We start from the raw sequence: 16,861 nt of genomic DNA on the forward strand, positions 1-16,861 counted from the left end.
ATTTCAATAGAAACTAACAAAACTGAACTACTTTTTGACGGTTTAAAAGTTTTGCTTTTTTTTTATTTTTCTAAAACATGTACAAATATTTATAAATTTTTAAAAATTTAAGCAGCAATTTATAAAGTTTCTATTGAATTTATTGAAAATAACTTCAATTTTTATACTTTCTGGAGAAATATGTATCAAACTTCAAAAATCTGTATTATTCTGTACTCTGTATCTCTTCTGTATAGAAGGTAAAAAATCTGTATAATACAGAAAAATCTGTATATCTGGCATCTCTGTACCCTATGTAAAGTCCAAAACTACTAATTTAGGCGGTAGACTTGGAAATTTTCTTGACTTCCTTGGGCATAGAGTATCTTCGTGCCTGCCACACGATATACGCATGCAAAATGGTCATTGGCAGAGGAAGCTCTCAGTTAATAACTGTGGAAGTGCTCATAGAACACTAAGCTGAGAAGCAGGCTTTGTCCCAATGAGGACGTTACGCCAACAAGAGAGAGAGAGAGAGAGACTTGGCATTTTCGAAATTTCTGTTTTTCATATAAGGCCGTTACAAATATTTATTTCACCTTTTGTCCTACCACTCTTTGATTGGTCGAGGGGGGGATAAAAATAATAAAGTATTTTTTTTGAAAAATATTAAAAACTCCTCGGATTTGTTAAAGAATTTTTGCCAAGACCCGATATTTTGATAAATATTTTTTAATCTGCCCCCTCAAAATGCAAAATCCAGCCAAAAATTTTTGAAGGGGGGGAGACAAAAAGTGAAAATAAAATTTGTATCAGCCTAAGTGTGGGCCACCCTACTGTACACGATATTTTTTCTGGAATTCCTTCTGGCATATTTTCAGGAACTTCATGCAGATTCCTTGAGGGGTCATTTAGAAGTTCCTTCTGTGGAATATCAGAACTCCAGATGAAATACCAAAAGAAACTCCAGGAGTAATCCCATATGAAACTTTTCCATGGATTCCTGAAGAAACTTTTTGTGGAATCTAAGAAGGAATTTTAGGAGGAATCCCAAAAACAATTTCTTAAGAGACGAACCAGCCAAGGCCAAATCTCTAAATTGCAAGAGTATTTCCTAGAATATGTTCATCTTGAAAAGATTCCAGAATAAACTTCTTGAAGATAATGAGAGGGAACTTTTGTTTAATGTGAAATTTAAGGGAATCGGGACCAAATGGGTCAAATTAGCAAATATAAGGCTACTTTAGAAGACAATACGAATATGTATATAGAGAATATGTACATATAGAAAAAAAACCAGATTAATCCCCCTAGTGGTGATAGTGCCTTTCTCGTCGAATAAATACTCATGATCTTTCCGTCGACGTTAGCAAAAATGTTCCTGAGTCCTTTATATAGAAAAGCAACAATTTTATCAAAGTTACCATCGATTTGGGAAACTTATTGGTGGTACATATTTCGATGTTAAGTTCAACAGAAAAACAGAGTTGCAAAATGCATTGGGATCATTATGACCCCATCCTATTCACTACGGCAGCGGCGTGAGCATCAGCTAATGCATGAAGAAGGTTAACTTTATTTACAATCAGTAATCACAGATCACTTTGTAATCTTCGACAAAGTTTTTTTAGGACACTCTAGGCTATATTTTATGTATTATCATTGGTAACACGATCCATGTGAAATTTGACCTCCTTACGGAATAAATGCAGATAGAGACGAAGCAGCCAAGGGCTGAAAGACAAATCAATCAATCAATCAAAAAATGCAGAACATGGAAATTTTCCATTCAAATTTCAATCGCTATCAGAAGAGAGAGGGCTCAACTAGCCGCACCCAAATTGTGAGCTGTAATCTTAGAAGCAAAAGGAGATTGAAGATTGAAAAAACTTTATTGAGTGTTGATACGATCAAATTATAATTTTTCCATAAAACGTTGATCCATCCTACTATATATTTACACCGCAGGAATCTGAAATGGTGTGATTTGATAAGATCGCTTTGGTCACGATTTTGTTCTCTTGCATGTATGAAGACTTTCACCATTTCTTCACTTATAATCTTACCCAACGTTTATTGCTTTGACGTTTAGTTTGTTCACTTTGGGGCTGTCCATTAATTACGTAAGGGTTTATGGGGGGAGGGGGGGTTTGAGAAATCTTACGCGCCATACAAAAATATTTGGGTTCCCATACAAAAAATCTTACAAGGGGGGGTGGGGGTGTCGAAAAATCGTAAAATTTCCCTTACGTAATTAATGGACAGCCCCTTTTATTATTCCGATATTTGATGTGCAGATTGCATGGGTTTTGTTCAATTTAACGTTTGACCACTTCCGGCGGGACCGATTCTGGTTATCTCAAATATGGTCTGAGACTATGTTCTTGTCAACTGTCAATCGGGTTACCTAAAAAGCCGAATATTAATGTGATCTGAGGCTATTTTCTTGCTAACCGTTCGGCAAATTTTTGAAAAAGCCACGATTTTATGTATCGCATGCATGATTTTGGTTCACTTCTATTTAGTTACTTCCAATGGAACACCCGCAACCGATTCCGAAACTATTTTCTTGTTGAGCGTTCATCAGATTATCAAAAACGCTGCTCTGGTTTGGTTTCCCTCTATATTTTACCACTTCCGGCGGGTTACTCGTCTCATCACCAGTTCTGGAACACTACCGGTTCTTCCAAATATGGTCTGTGATTATTTGCTGGCTAACCGTTGATCATGATACTGAAGAAGTCAATGATATGTCGCATGTATTGGTTCTCTTTAACATTTGACCATTTCTGGCGGGATACCCGGAATCGGTTCCGTAACACACTGATATGGCTTGCGTTTATTTTTTGCAACTGTTCATCATGTTACCTAAAATCCACGATACCTCAATGCAAGGGTTTGGTTTAAGCCTATTTCCTTGCAAAGTTTATTAAGCTATCGAAAAAGCCGCGCTTTGCTGTTTCGCATGCATAGGTTAGGTTCAATTTTATATTTAGCCGCTTTTGGAGGGAAACTTGGAACTAGTTTCGGCACTACTGTCAGTCCCTAATGTGGTCTTAGCCTACTTCTTTGATTAGCGGTCATCAAGTTGTCGGAAAAGTCGTGATTTAATGTTCCGCATGCATAAGTTTTGTTCACTTTTATATACGGCCACTTCCGGCGGGACACCGGTTCCGAAACAACACCGGTTCAGATATGGTCTGAGTATTTTTTATGCCAACCTTTCATTATGCGCTTTGATATGTCGCATGCATGGATTTGGTTTACTTTTATATTTGGCCACTTCCAGCGGGACATCCGAAACCGGTTCCGGAACACTACCGGTTCAGATATGGTCTCAGACTCTTTTCATGTCAGCTTTCATTAGGTTATCAAAAAAGCCCCGCTTAGATATGTTGCATACATGGATTTGATTTTTTATATTTGGCTACTTCCGGCGGGACACCAGGAACCGGTTCCGGAACACTACCAGGTCAGATATGGTCTGAGAGTGTTTTCTTGCTAACTGTCCATCAAGTTATCGAAAATGCTGCAGTTTGATGTGTCGCTTGCATAGTTTTAGATCACTTTTATATTTGGACACTTCCAGTGGGACATCCGAAACCGATTCCGGAACACTGTCGGTTCAGATATGGTCTGAGATTGTTTTCTTGCTAACTGTTCATCAGGTAATCGAAAATGCCGCAGTTTGATGTGTCGCATGCATAGTTTTGGATCACTTTTATACTTGGCCACTTCCAGCGGGACATCCGGAACCGGTTCCGGAACACTACCGGTTCAGATATGGTCTGAGATTGTTTTCTTGCTAACTGTTAATCAGGTATTCGAAAATGCCGCAGTTTGATGTGTCGCATGTATGTGTTGGTTGCATTTTTATGTATGACCCCTTCCAAGGGTACCGGTCCGGATCACCTAAATGGCCATTACTCCGGAACGGCTGGACCGATCCGAACCATTTTCAATAGGAAACAATGGGACCATATTCCGCGTCGAATGAACCGTCGGTCATTAAGATCGGTTGAGGTTTACTGCCAAAAAGTGATGTGAGTTTTTTTGTACACACACATACAGACACACGCACACACACACATACACACATACACACATACACACACACAGACATCACCTCAATTCGTCGAGCTGAGTCGATTGGTATATGTGATTTGACCCTCCGGGTCTTCTATCAAAAAGTCATTTTTGGAGTGAACATATAGCCTTTCCAGTACACTTAGTGTACGAGAAAGGCAAAAATCAATCATGTCAGAATGTCAAACTATTCAAAGAAGTGAAAGTGTTCGTAGTAGGCTCATATAGCCACAGCTTTAAAAGTGTGAATATTCAGTTTCAGCGTGATCTGCCGTTATATGCGTAATTGTCCCATGTTATATGGGATTCCCATATAACATGGGACAATCGGGCGTAGAACGGCAGTGATCAGCGTATCATTTTTTTTTTTAATTTTCAACCACTCAACATTATTTGCAAAAAAGTGTGTTTTGCGGTATACGGGGATGCTCCCAAATTTTGCACAGTTGTTTTTTGAACGCTCAAAGGAATCAGCTTTGTTACAAAAAATCGATTTTGTTGACCCAGTCTAACGTACAGCTTCAACAACGTAGTTACTTGGGTTACTAATCGATTGATACCGCACTACTTCAAAGAATGACTTCATGGGACTGAATCCCCTTAATTTTAAGTTATGTAATGTTAACAAAAGTGATCATGATCCTTTACCCACTCCGTAGGAATTCCCCATGGTCGGCGGCTCGGACGGTGGTGGCCCCATGGGCGGTCCCATGGGCCCGAACTCGATGGGCGGCCCGGTACTTAACAACGACGGCCTGGACGGCATGAAGAACAGCCCGGCGAACGGACCCGGCACGCCCCGGGAAGACTCCGGCAGCGGTATGGGCGACTACAACCTCGGTGGCTTCGGTGGACCCGGAGAGAATGTAAGTTTCGAATCGTTTTGAGGGCCTTCCTCTGTGTCGGACCCTCGTTGATGATTGTAAGGGGGATTTCCTAGAGAGTGTGTTTTCTTTCTTCGTCATTTGTTGGTATGTTTTTCATTTTTTTTATGTTATCTGTACAGAATATTGTGGTCTTTGGTAAGCCTGGAAAGAGGTTGGCTACTTTCTAGGTTACAAGTTATCAGTAAACTCGCACTACAAAAGTGATTCTTTTCAGCTACGACTTCGTAATTTTATGCATTTTGTTTCGAAGTATCCTAAAATTCCCTTACCTTTTAAGTTTAGCTTTTACACGGTGATGGGTGTGACTAATACTGACGGAAACACGATGATATTTTCAATGTAACTAACCCGAATGGTTCCCTGTGTCCTCGAATTCCCTTCAAGAGCGTCCTTGACTAACAAGAATCTTCGTTTTGTTGTACATAGTAGAGCACTAATTTGTTATTTTAATGTTCCTCTTTCTATATTTTTTAAAATATTATCTGATTACGCTTAAGTAGAACTTTGAATCTTTGAATGAGGGAATCACTTGCGAGTAGGGACTAAAGCTCCCTGAGCTTTCAGAAGAATAAGAAATTCAACGTGTAAATATTTCCATTGAGACGATCAACTTACGATGCCGGAAAGAAAACATCCCACTAGAAGAAATCCAAAAGCAAACGAAAATAGCATCAGGTTTAAGCTTAAAGATACAAACCTCCCAAACCCCATTGTACGTTTCTCACCGATATGAGTTTGTAAGAAAAATCTCCTTCTCTTCTCTTTATTTTTATTATCATTTTTCAATAGTTCTATGATCAAATCGTTTCGGTTCAAATTGCATACCTGCATATGTATTTGTTTATCTGTTTACGAATCACACACATACCCACAAACACACCCCCCCTAACTACTGCAATAGTCGTTTTTGTCTGCGTCGTATTCTAACCATTCAGTGTCCGGTCCGGAACGAACCACAGTTTGTTTGACTGGCAGAAGATAGGCCTCATTGAGGCCCAGTTAATTTTTGTTTTATTTTTTTTATGGATCAACCACGATAATCCTGTATTAAACACACGCACACGCAACACACACATCTATGCAAGCAATAATGGTTAAGTTTAATGTTTTTAAGTATCCACCTATGTATGTTCGGTAAATGTTTCGGTTTAACCAGTTGATATCATAATTTAACTATTAACTATTAAATTTGTTTTTTTTTTCTTTTGTTTATTCCACGAGGAAAATTATCATATGTTTGTGTTTTTTTTGGTAACATCACGATTAACTTTGCACCTTGTCGTTAATTAATTGCTGAATATCGAAGCAACAGGAAAGAAATCGCACACACATATTTTATCCAGTGTAAAAACAAATAAACTACCTATTTAAATTGAATTTTAAAGCCCAAATTATATTTGAGAAGCGGACCAAATGAAGTGATTATGTCTTTTATAAATAGAAAGAGGATATATATAATCTTTTCGCCGGAAAATGAGCGAGATTATGCTGCGAGTTTCTGTGTTCCATTCCTGGTCAGTCCATAGTCCATTAGTAATAACTTTGAATGTACTTGTAGAACACTGAGCTAAGCAGCAGGCATGGATCCCAGTTGAGGTGGTATGCTAAGAAACAGTAATTTGGTATTTGTTTTTGTATGACACTTCACACTTTTGTGCATTCATGTCGGCAAACGGAAGAATAAAAAGCCATTATTGTAGAAAACGTTTCGAAATTCGAGATGTTTCAACGAACCGTTTGAATAACACAATCTTTAGAGTGTGGAACGGACCTGGTGTGATGGTCAAAGCACGTGACTGCGCCGAGGACCTGGGATCGAATCCCACTCCCAACAGGCTCACAAATTATTTGTTCTTCCTTCGGGAGGGAAGTAAACCCAAACAACATTTTGATGGCCAATTAGTCCTGAAGAAGTTTTCAGAACCGTAATTGAAACCAATACCATTTATTTAAGTTCTATGGTGGTTCTCAGTACTTCTTCTAGCCTATGTGACTAAAAAAATGATACTTGGGAAGCGTGGGTCCCGAGATGAGCTAGTGTAGGGCTGAAAATCTCGTCAATACAGATAGAAAAAATCTTCAGAAGTCAGTGAAAATTGGATGACACAGAATGTTGATCAATTGAGTAGTTGATTGATAAAATTATGAAAAAATCGCGTTCTGGTGGGATGTAAAGGGCAACAAAGATATGTGAAGTCAGTATTACTCCAAAGATTGTGAAATAAATTTCATTGTTGAGCCTGTAAAACGGCAATGAGCTTGTGAAAATAAAGCATCCTCTCGATGATTTTTAGTGACCCAACTGATGCTCTACAGAACTTTAATGATCAACAAGTAGATTAAAGTAACAAGTATTCCCTACTTGAAGTTTCTATATGTAGGTTTTTGTTGGATCACTAAAAATATTCGAGAGAAGGCTTTGTTTCTTCTTTATGCCTTTTACGTTCTCACTGGAACTTGGTCTGCCTCTCTTCAACTTAGTATTCTTTGAGCATTTCAACAGTTATCAATTGAAAGATTTTCATTGCTTGCCATTGCATGAATTTGTACATTATGAGGCAAGCACAATGATACACTATACCGAGGGAGTCGAGACTTTTTTCCGACCGGAACGGGAATTGCACCCGCCGTCTCCGGATTGGCGATCCATAGCCTTAACCACTAGGCTATAATTGGAGACCCCGAAGGCTTTGTTTACAAGCGCTCATTCGCCTCAACGTAGATTTCATCAGTATAATTGAGTTTGATTCTTGTCAGGTACAAAATGCAGTGAGGTTGATATCTATGGGTTCATTCAAATATTACGTAACGCAAAATTTGACGATTTTAGACCCCCTTCTCCCCCACGTAACAAGTTTTGTATGGGAAATTTTGAAATTTTGTATGAAGCGTAACACAGAGCTGGACCTCCTCCCTCCCCCTTTAGCGTTACGTAATATTTGAACGAACCCTATTCATTTCATGGCTACCGTCAAGCACGGGAAAATTCACTCGTCCGTCTAAAAAAGGCTAGCGATGTGAACAACAAGAGTACGCAAACTACCAAATGATGAGTGAGAGCACGGTGCACTGAGAACGAACGTGATTCGAGCCGCACGCGAATTATTGCACCTAAGTCAAATTAAAGAGAGGCAACATCAGTGTGAAAGTAAATTGAATAAATGACATTCAGTTAATTGTATCAAAATGAACTTTAGGTACAAACTGAATGCATTTTTATGTATAGCTGGTAGTTGGCACTCACATATCGTATTGTTTCGATCAGCTGTCATTTATTTCGTAAGTACTCACCGAAAAAACAAAATACATGAACAATAGAAGCCGAAAGCATTTACTTGCTTGAAGGAAAAACCAATAATTTAATGAGTGTTTCCCATGCTTGGCTGCCGTTGTTTGTTCAAATTCACGCTCGTTCTCTTTCAGTGTTAATCATTTTAAAATCAAACTTTCTTTATATTTTCAACAGATGAGAGCACTGATAAGAGATGCGAAGATTTTTTCTGTCTTTTCTGATGGCTGATCGGGAATGAAAGCTGGATAACCATTCAAGCGAAAGAACAAGAACAGGAATATTTTGAGATCTAGCGGATGTTTCTGGCAAAAGGGGAATGCCACAAAGACTGACTTATAATTTAGGATGGAGATTTCTGAATTTGGGAAAAATCTTCCGGAAATTCCCCTTAAATGTTGCTTCAGGAATTCCACGTAGGATGATAACAAAATTCCATCGGAGAATCCTCTTGCAATTGATCTTTGAATCCTAAAAGTAATTCTTATTATTATTTTTCCCGTATTTCTCGGACTTTTTTCCGGTAGTTCACCAACGATTTCTCTTTTCATTCCTGTCAAATTTTCTTCCAGTTTTCTGCCGTGATTTAAGTTTTAAGATCTCCAAACAGTCTTTCTGAAATTCTCATAGATCCCCTGTCAAGATTTCTGTAAGGTTTGGATTTCCTTCAGATATTTCTTCCGAAACTTCTCTTTTAACCTTCCGTAACTCACGATGTTGGCTACCTGCGTCAGCACCACGCTAATGCCGAGTAGAAAAAGCGAGAATTTTTCTACGTGTTGTACAAAATACAACAGCGCGATCGTTCGAGGGTTAAAACTCTAAGTGAGTAAGCCGAAAAAAAAAACATGACGGTTTGGTCAATAAGCATCAAATGCATTCGGAAATTTATTCTCAAGGATTGCTTTAGGGACTTCATCAGGGATTCTTAAAAGAATTTGTACAGAGACTACTCCTGATGTTTCTTTTTGAGTTGCTTCCATTTTGGAACTTCACTACCTAAGTAACAATCCCATTGTTTGTTGGTTTTGTTTGATTTTGATTAGGGTTTTATTACAGCAATAATTAAAACTCACAGTTTTATGACTGCTTTTATGAAAATTGATAAAATGTTTTATAGTATACTTGAAGGCATCCATAAAGACAGATTTTAAGAGTAAACAAAACTTTCCGATATGAAAACCTTCTGGCAATCATTATTACCACAATAAAACTGTTAAAACTCTTAACAGATGGCGATCTGTTCGATTAGTAACGACATCTGTTGGTGGACTGACAATTGTTAGGTTTATTGCGGTCATCATAAAAGTAAACTTGCTTTCGTTTTATTTTCGCTGATTATGGTCGTCGCCACATTGAAGAATTAGCTAACGTGAATGGAAAATAGTTAATTTTGCTTAAATTAGCAATGAATTGATAGTTTGCCACCATTTCCATAACATGCTCACATAAATAAACTCTCTCTACTGAGTTTTCTTGTGATTAGAGATAGTTTTACTAAATTAACAAATGGATTTATTTCATTCCAAGATGATAACATTCACTATTTTCGAAGCGCATTAATTTTATGATACTGCAGCCCAAATATTCACGATAAAATTGAATGCGCATAAGCCTACCAACACAATAAACACTAAAATATTATTTTGAAATGATCGCTTTTTTCTTACGAATGATGTATCCTCCTGAACTTTACGATCCATCGAAGAAGCTTCTCTGCATCTTGAGCTGTCATATTTTTTGTTGAATAAAAAACAACAACAATCGAGAAAAGAAAATTTTTCAACTAGGTTTTAAAACGGGTTTATTGCTACTCTTAATGCGGTTTGCAAAACTTCTCTGAGAGTGGTCCACTTAGCCGGAAGATGCTCTTAAAGAGGTTATAAAGAGGTTTTGATGTATAAATCAGTTTTTTTTGCAAGTTTTATAAAATTGGTCATGAAGATCTCTTGTAGAGCCGAACAAAACTTAAAATGTTACTTGGGTATCGGTTCTATTGGGTTTTCTCATAGAGTTTCTCTTGAAATGTCTGCCGCAATTCTTCCTGGGATTTTCTCTAGAAGTGTTTTCGAGATTTTCTTTTGTAATGATTCTCTTAATTCTCATCAAATTCCAAAAGAAAGCTGGAGAACTCGCTTCAGAAACTTGCTGGTGAATGCTTTAGGAACGCTCTCCGTTTTTTTCTTGTTTTTAATTCCTGAAGGGGTTTCTCTAGCATTTTGTTTTTATGAACTATTTCCAGGAATTTTTATGCAGTTTTTCCATATGTACTTATTTTTTCTCTTGGGATGCCTCTTTGTATTCCTTACGGGGTTTCTTCCAGATTTCTATTGTAATTTTTCTAAGATGTATTTCGTAAGTCTTCCAGTGACTGTTTCTGGTAGGAATTCTTTCAATATTTCTGCTGCAATTCTTCCTAGGTGCTAGGTAGCTTTGAAGAACTTCTGGTAAATCTCTGGGCATAAACTATGAAAAAAAAAAACTCCAAATCTGGATCGGAGCTATTGGAAAATTCCGGGGAACTTCTGAAGAAATGCAGGGAGGAACATGAGGGAATATCCCAAGAGAAACCTCGGGCGAAGTTCCGGAAAATTTTTTGGAAAAAATGCCGGTAGAAACTTTGAGAAAAACTCTAGAAGGAGCTTCTTTATAAATGTTAAAAGGGTCTCCTGTAATAAATTCAAAAAAAAAAAAAATAAAGGAAATACTGGGAAAATTTTCTATTGAAATATTTTTCTTGAAGAATCCTGATAGAAATACTGGATGCAATCGCAGACAAACCACCAAGAGAAGTATCGGACAGACCTCCGGAAAGAATCCCACAAAATACTCCAAGAGAAACCCCAAAATAACACAAGGTGTAGTCTTGGGACAATCTGTTGAAACTCTTGAATCTTCCAGGAAGAACATTTACAGATTTGTTTCATTCTTAAAAAAGTTAAAGTGTACTTTAGCTTAGTGCTCATGCTCATCTGGAGAAAACACTGGATCATTTTTGAGAAGGCTTCCGGAAGAAACTCATAAAAAATCCCAAAAGAACACCAGCAGAAATATTCGGGAGGAACTTCTGGGGAAGAAGTTTAGGGAATGACTCGAGCGGAAATTCCTTTTCGAAAGGAGTTATGGGTTTCCAGGAAGAAAAACTGCAAAAAAATCCGGAAAAATCCAGCACAAACTCCTTGAGAAATACTTGGAGGAACACTTAAAGGGATCCCGGAAAATCTTTAAGATAAATTTTAGAATCGACTACCTTAAAAAAATGCCAATTGATTTTCATCATGAACTCGACTATCGAATGATAGGTATGTTTCGAAGATAGTCGATGACATTGACCTTACATGTTAAAGTGAGAGCTGTTTTCCGTGACTTTCTTGTAGAAATGGTCCAGCTTCTAAAATAAGGTGATTAAATCTAGATATGCCAAAATTATTGTTTCAGCACTGCTTACACGTCCTCATTCACCAAAAAGCGAAGGATGTATGCATTCGACTGTGATTCGGAGAAGCATCCTTGTGCAAGGATGTTTTCGATCACCTGGCAATCATTTGACTCGTTTGTCTATAACTCAGTTCAGAAGCCTAATATTAAAATGTGATGTTCGACAAACTTGTAGATTAATGTTTTTCCTACAATTATCACCAAGGATGCCATATTCTATCTGTTATATTACGGCGTAAAAGTGTTAGTACCGCCTACTCATACCAAACGATCGGATTTTTCGATCGTTTAGTATAAGTAGATGATACTAGCGCCCTCACGCCGTATATATGAGAGTTAGGATTTGGCGTCCTTGGTGAAAATTGTGGGAAAAACTTTTATATGCAAGCTTGCCGAACACCACACTTCAATATAATGCTTCTGAACTGAGTTATAGACAAATGAGTCAAATGATTGTCAGGTGATCGAAAACATTATTGTCTCTGTGTTTTATCAGTCTAATGTAAATTGCATCTTTCGACTGGTTGGTCTGCTTTTCAAAAACTTTAAAGCACGAAAACCAAGGAGCTAGTCGCTTGGAACATTGTGCCAAGAGGTGCCAAGCACACCGTCTTATACGCTGTGTGGCACACCGAGGCACTCTGAGGCACAATTTTGACACTTGAGTTTGGGTGAAAAAACTAGGCAACCATGTGCATTTGACCTGCAAAATGAAAACAAACAGTTGGTTGTCTTGGTAGTTGCAAAGCAAAATCTGAATCATCAAGCAGTGGCACTTCGGGGCACACTGAGGCACAATTCAATACCCGGTGGCACACTGAAAATAATTGGCGCAAGTAAAGATGTGCTCAGCGACTCCTGCTTGACGAAAACAGACATTTTAAAGCACGATATCTTGATTTGCCGACAAAGCAGTCCATTTTAAAATGCACTGCCGAAATTCATTCACGAATAAGAACACGTGAGAGTTTTTTGTTATTTGTTTTGCTTCGCACTCACGAGTCAAGCGTGTGCGAATAAACTCAAATACGGCTGACGCTAGAAAGTAAGGTGTTTTGATGTGTTGGTGTTTACTTGCTTGCTGCTTCTTTAGAAGAATATTTCTATTTCTGCGTTTGGGTTACCATAGGAGACAGCAAAGACGCACAGAGCAAAAAGTCGTGTGCACATGCGCTTTTTTGCTTTTTTTGTGGCACTGCAGCAGACTCTTAACACTTCAGTTGAAAAACTCTGTGTGAGAGTGGTGTAAACAGTTCGGCTAGAGAACGTCACAAACTCGCCCGGATGGTAAAGGCACACAGATCAAAAGAATGTGACTAAAAACGCAACTTTAAAAATTGTGAGCAGGTTCTTTTCGCAATCACTGTGCAGCAGACTCACAACGCTCCAGTCGAAAAAAGCTGTAAGAGAGTGATTGTGAATAAACAACTCGACCAGAGAACGTTGATCGCTTTTCTAGTGTAATTTGTACTGTGTGCACATTTTCCCTTCTTAAATTTTCTTTGAGCCCACCGTTCCGCGTGACGGGTTAACGATGTCGTTTACGTGCGATTTAATTACTTTGGCAAAAATTTCTTCCACTCATCCTCTTACTCTTGGTGAAGGTTGTGTGTGAAGTTTAAATTGCTCTCCTCTCTTAGTTCTCTGATACAGAAACCGTTTCTGGTCTGGAAGTGAAATGAGAAGTTGCAAAACGTTAGTGGCACTGGGTCACCATTGTTCCAGCCAGTGCTGTTATTGATCGTGGTCGTCACAAGACAAAGAAAAAACATCCCTTTTACCTTCATAAGATGAAACGAGCATTCGCGATCAACATGTCGTTCCCATGACATATCACATGATGATCAAGCTCATAAGGGAAACATGATTTCAACTATTTAAGCAATAACAAATTCCGTAAATATGCTTGCAATTGACATGTTTACAACCATGATACGCTTCAAAAAGTGGGCGAGTTTTATAAGACTCACTGTGTTACATCTCTTCGTTTGATGTCATGGAGACAGGGATGCCATATATACAGATTTATCTGTATTATACAGATTTTTGAGAATCTATACAGATTGTGTTTGTATGGAATACAGATTTTTCATTTGTATAGGATACAGATTTTCCGCCCAAATTTTGTATGGGATACAGATTTTTGAACGAGTGATACAGAAAATCATCTGGCATCGCTGCATGGAGACATCCTAGATGGAGACTAGCACTGAAATAAAAATCGTATGACGAATCGTGTTGATTGACGCATTTCAATACAGATCCAACTGAGTATCATAATATATTATACTAGCTGTATCCGGCAAGCTTTGTCTTGCCTACTACGTTTTTTGACATTTAATGTTTCTAGCCAAGGCCAAGTTTCCGGTCAAAAAGTATGAAAGATCAAATTTCAAAAACTCTCAATTTTTCCATTTTCTCATTTTGCACCGCACTCTAGATTGATTTTATTACGATCGTTTTGAGGCTCTCTCAGCGCATACACATTTTAGTATTTTCCCATTTTTCTACCTCAATGGTTGATTTATGTAACTTTTTCTACAAATAAACACAATCACTCTGCAGACGGATCGAACCATGCAAAAATCACGCTGATCGGTTCATCCGTTCGTGAGTTTTGCTGCCTCAAAGGAAGCTAAAACTCATTACATTTTCAACTAAATTATTCCGTATATTTTTTACCTTTTGTAATACGTTTGTGGGCCAAATGCATTATTAAACACCAAACAGAAAATGTGCTACGAGATGTTACTCAGTATCGTACTCATATGAACGTTTTGATTAAAACCAAAAGAAATCCCAGGCCAAGCTCTTGGACTATTTTTTGTGTTTTTTTTCGCATCTTTATTTATTACTTACACTGTGATGAATAATTGATCGAAAAAACGCCGATTTTCATACAAAATGGCCAATGTAACTATGGTTAACTTCGATGGATTAAGCTCAGTTTTTGACACGGAACTACAACTATGTTGATTTTTCAATAATTGAGCTCAATCCATCCAAGCAAACCATAGTTACAGCATCTCAAACTTGGCCATATTGTATGAAAATCGGCATTTGTCCGATCAATTATGCACCACAGTGTATTATTTATTACTTATTATCGAGACTTTCAGCCCGAGGCTGGTTTGTCTCCCAGAACTTCGACTATTGTTTATTGTTTATGTGTGTGTCGTATTGCAAAAAAAAAAACAAACAAAATCGTGTGTTATCTTCATAAATGTGTGTTTGTCGTTTGTGTACAATTTTCATATCTCATTACAAAAAACATCCAATTAGATTTTCGTTTGTCCCAAAGAAAGAGAAGATAGAAGATTACATTATTTCGTACAAATATCTGAACACATTTAGCTACCTAATAAACACTCAAATTGACCCACAACTGTCAAACACTCTTAGAATTTGCCTCTCAGAATCGGTATCTTCGGGTAAATCTCGAGCAGAATAATCAGAGAGGTACCAAACCATCGAATTTTCCTCCCTGTACAGTTTTTGAGATCGAACAAGATTGAGAGATTGAGACGAACCTATCGCACTTGCCGTGAAAATAATTTCAATAAAAATAAAGAGAAAGAGATCGGATTTTTCCTCCATTTTCCCCTCTATGATTTGTTTAGATGTAATAGCTTAAGGAACTGAAAGAAAATGAACGTTGGAAAAGTTTAAAAATGCTGTTGACTTATAACTTTACTTAAGACATGCCAACGGAGATCGTTGAAGGAGAAACTAATCTACTTATATGATTGTATGTGAAAAATCTTCATTCTCGGTAAAAAAGGAAAGCTGTCAACCTGTAAGGTTAAGTACAGTTTCGTCTAAGTGTAACATTTTTTTGATTTATTGGCTTAAACGTAAAATTTTAAGATAAACATCTAGGATTAATGGCAAAACATGAAGAGATTATTGAATAAAGATGGTTAATTTTTGACAACTGAGCAAGTTGGCTTTTCAATGTCTCCTCGAATGCGTCAACTCTCTTTCTCTTGCTTACTCACTCACTCTCACTCTCGATCTCGTTTGATCTCAAAAGTGTGGTTTTTTGCTGCGGTTTCCGAGCAGTTGTTGGTCAATTTACGGCACGTGGTAGCATACCGCGTTCCACGTGGATCCAAAAAACACGTAAAACCAAATCCGGAATTCATTCCTTTCAGGACCAAACCGAGTCGGCCGCTATACTCAAGATCAAGGAAAGCATGCAGGAAGAGGCGAAACGCTTTGAAAAAGATTCCGACCAGCCCGAGTACTACATGCAATAACATCCTCCTCCTACTGCTTTTACAACAACAACTACTACTAGTACTACGACATCATTTACTACTACATCATCTACTACCACTACCTTCTCTTCTGTTGATGATCAGCCTACTACGCCCAATGGTGCCGATATCATGTCAACATTTCCTGCAACTGTCACTACTTCCACCTAAGGCAACTGAGTTTTCTTTTCTCCGTCTGCTAAAATTCTTTTTATTTAATTCTAAAAGAACACGACAAATCACAACCTTCTGTGCTACACGGGCCACACTTCAGCTCAATTGCTGCAAAATTGGAGAATCATGTTGACATATTCTCGCGAGCAACTGTTACACTAGAGAGAGTACTACAATAAAAGCTTTCTCTGTTTTGAAAGTTCAATGCACTATTTAATCAACCCTCGTCAAGTTAAGAATTTTGAAATCCTCACTTTCCATCCCAGCCTAATGTCTTTACCTCCTTTTCCTCAAGCTTGTAGTTCAATTATCTCAGCATCTCGAAAGAGTTCCGAAACAAACACACCCAAAATGGTAATCATTTTGGCACCATTACAAATAAAAAACAAACAAACAAGCAGTATCCAACGGTAACCAAACCCAGCTAACAAATGCATCTCTCGGAATGAGAGAATACGTTTCACCACCGGTTCATCCCTTCCCATGCTACTCCCTACCCTTCAACCACTACGTTTGAAAACCCCTCGCAAGAGAAAACCAAAACTCGACTTCTCGTATTGAATTAATGTTTGTTTCCTTGAGAGAAATGATACTTTCCATAGAATTCCCGCTTCCTTATTTGTCCAGGTCCTATTATGGAAGCAACAACATTGCAGAGCGCAGAATTGTAAGAAGTTAAAAATATGGAAAGAGAAGAAAAACAAACCCAATAGGATAATTTTACCAATACCAATTAAAATATGAGAACT

The 16,861-nt window shown here is 37.9% G+C and overlaps 1 protein-coding gene across 4 annotated transcripts in view; it reads left to right on the forward strand.

Moving 5' to 3' along the window:
• The window catches only part of LOC109432289 (single-stranded DNA-binding protein 3), a 165,555-nt gene extending 149,299 nt beyond the window's left edge, over positions 1-16,256 (forward strand). For all 4 annotated transcript variants that reach the window (XM_062855502.1, XM_062855501.1, XM_062855503.1 and 1 more), the window contains 2 exons: positions 4,725-4,931; positions 15,834-16,256. In XM_062855502.1, coding sequence (XP_062711486.1) covers positions 4,725-4,931; positions 15,834-15,938 — 312 coding nt within the window. In that variant the 3' untranslated portion in view covers positions 15,939-16,256. The remainder of the gene's footprint in view (positions 1-4,724; positions 4,932-15,833) is intronic.
• The last annotated feature ends 605 nt before the right edge of the window (positions 16,257-16,861 follow it).

Source organism: Aedes albopictus, chromosome 3, assembly GCF_035046485.1.
Source record: "Aedes albopictus strain Foshan chromosome 3, AalbF5, whole genome shotgun sequence".
Lineage (NCBI taxonomy): Eukaryota > Metazoa > Arthropoda > Insecta > Diptera > Culicidae > Aedes > Aedes albopictus.